The 2,672-nt window shown below is 39.7% G+C and overlaps 1 protein-coding gene across 1 annotated transcript; it reads right to left on the bottom strand.

Moving 5' to 3' along the window:
* Positions 1-1,809: 1,809 nt before the first annotated feature.
* LOC145978127 (uncharacterized) lies at positions 1,810-2,433 on the bottom strand. The gene has a single exon (XM_083110567.1). The coding sequence runs from the start codon at positions 2,431-2,433 to the stop codon at positions 1,810-1,812; it is 624 nt and encodes a 207-aa protein (XP_082966693.1).
* Positions 2,434-2,672: the final 239 nt, after the last annotated feature.

Genomic DNA, 2,672 nt, shown 5'->3' with positions numbered 1-2,672 from the left:
CTGGCACCTCTCCCAGCCCCTACTTATCGCCCGCATATCAGCAAGGTTTGTTGATACTGTACAGCTTCGTTAAGTTTATTTTCTGTTATTGTTAAAGAAATGAGAAATGTTTACAAACAAACGTCCAAGTGATGCTGAATTTCGAAAAAGAAAGAAAGAAATGTGAAGAAAAAGGCAAAAAAAATAATCCTAAGATCCATTCCTTTTTAAACCTAGCAGCAGTAATGATACAATTGAAAATATCAACAGTGGCGGGACTGATGGTGGTGATTTACATGCGCGTGCATTTGTAACAATGGACAGAAATTGTTCATTCTTGCCAAGTAAGTGAAAGGGAACTATAACCCGGTCCCCGGCCTTAAGTCCCGCAAAAATTTTGTGGTGGACGAGCTTTCTCTTTTGATCCTGTTAGGGCATGCCTAAAGAAAGGGAAAAATCTTGGGTAGACATCTGGCATACAGTGACGGCGCCAGCCTGAAGTAAGTGGGGTGTGGGGCTACAGATTTCGGAGTCAAATTCTCGGGGGGATAACTAATACCGACTAAAATGTATTTACTTCATATTTTTAGGGTATAATTTTACATCTTGCATATTTTACAATCAGTACTCAAGATACATCAATGACATGTTGCATTTTGTTCCATCATATACAAAAGTACTTTTAGGCACGAATCTTTTATGTCAAATAAAATGCAATAATTATATTGTTTCTTTTCCTAATCCATTGTTGAGTGGAATAATATCAGTCTTACTATTCGTGTGAAGAGTACAAAATACACCATAGAAACTACACTCATTACATTATCAACTCGCTGGACATTCGTATAAATACTACACGTCAGAGGCGTACGCAAGGGGGGGTTACCGGGTTTAAACCCCCCTTGAGCTTTTGAAATATTATGGAAAATGTTGTAGAAAAAAGTAAAAATGGCTAATTTATCACAGTCAAAGATCTGCGACAGTAATAATAATAATAATAATAATAATAATAATAATAATTTGAATTATTATTCCAATGCAGAATGGAGAAAAACAACATTCAAAACACAATCTAAGCGGCCACAAAGTTCAATTTTGCAATTCTTTTGCAAAAGGTCGCGCAGTCTCTCGCGAGAATTGTGAAAATTCCTTGCTTCGTCGCAGTGTGCCAACGTTATTGCAAACGTTCTTCCCGGTAATGATTTCACATCCCCTTGTGAACTCTCAAGTGATGCTGAGTCTACATCCACTCCACATCATTAAATAATGTTGAAGAAGTGCTTTGTGAATCACCTAGAAGTGATAAATGTGTTGGAATGTGTATAAACTTACTTTTGAACGAAAACATAGACTCAGTGGAATTTGGCAACATGTATTCTCGCGCCTCATCATCATCCTGGGTGAGTTCCATAGGTATAGATCCACCAACTTATTTGAAACCCTGGCCAGAAACAAGTGGCGCTAGTGTCGAATGTTTAGGAGGGGAGCTCGGGAACTCTGGGGCAAGGGAAGGGATGGCAGAAACACGTGTTTTCCCCCTGTGTTGCCAAATCTAGAAGTGGGCGTGTGCCGTGAAAGGTTTGCAAGTAAACAAATATGCAGGCCGAATATTAAGTTTCGTTTCTAGATGTGTTAATTCAAATAACATAGCATAAGAGAGAGGAGGGAGGGGGACACTAAAGTTAAAAACGCCAGCTGTCTCGCAGAAGGATATCAACAATTTAAACCCATAACATTAATATTCTAAATTATGTAAACTATATAAAAAAAATTATGTAAAAAAAAGCAACTTACTTTTGGGTTTTTGCCTCCGGTTGGCCTGGAGGCAGATTATAAGGTGTCTATGCCGGAGAGGTCCGAATTCGAACTTTCGCTGTCACTGTCGCTATTTACATCGCTACTTTCGGAACCCGATTCCAGGTTTATAATCATCGTTTGAACTTCATCTTCGAGAATTCCATCATTCTTCTGGTATTCTTTTTCCAAACGGATGGCATGTTGGCACATACATTCCCATTCCTGCACTGTGACACTGTCAATTGCACTTTCGGTAAGAGCCCTTATTTCTCTCAAATTTGAACTCACGTTTCGTGAGGCAACTCTTCGCTTTATGGTGCTCCATATGTACTCGATCGGGTTCAAGTCGCAATGATATGGTGGAAGTCGAAGGACGTGGTGGCCGTGGGTTTTCAAAATTGTGTCAGCTCGATATACCGGATCGGGAAGATTATTTTTTACTTTCAGCAACAATTCGGGCTTTGTTTGTTCGATATCGAAAGTGATGTTATTTTTTGATAGCCATTCTTGAATCTCTAGTTTCTTACTTTTTGTGTTCGGGGCTTTATTGGTTTGAATTGAGTGGTAGGAGGCATTATCCATAACAATGACAGATCTAGGTGGGAGATTCGGAATAAGTTTCTGTTCCAACCACTTCTCGAAGTTCTCGGAATTCATTTCGTTATGGTAATCGCCAGAAGTTGTTTTGGCCTGAAATATATTAAGGGCGTTTGGAACAAACCCCATGGAACCCCCGGCGTGACTTATGATAAGTCTCTGCCCCGGACTGTCGTTTGTGAAGACACCTGACACATCTTCACTCTGCCAACATTTTTTTACTTTGTAATTAGGATGAATCCAAGTTTCATCAATGTAAACAACAGGCCTCCCTTCGTTGCGGAATCTGTTGATCGCAC

The sequence above is a fragment of the Lepisma saccharinum genome, chromosome 24, assembly GCF_977018435.1.
Source record: "Lepisma saccharinum chromosome 24, izLepSacc3.1, whole genome shotgun sequence".
Classification (NCBI taxonomy): Eukaryota; Metazoa; Arthropoda; class Insecta; order Zygentoma; family Lepismatidae; genus Lepisma; species Lepisma saccharinum.
This window is presented reverse-complemented; position numbering and strand designations above follow the sequence as displayed.

Coding starts and splice junctions, on each gene's coding strand:
- LOC145978127 (XM_083110567.1), bottom strand. CDS start 2,433: ATGAATTCCGAGAACTTCGAGAAGTGGTTGGAACAGAAACTTATTCCG.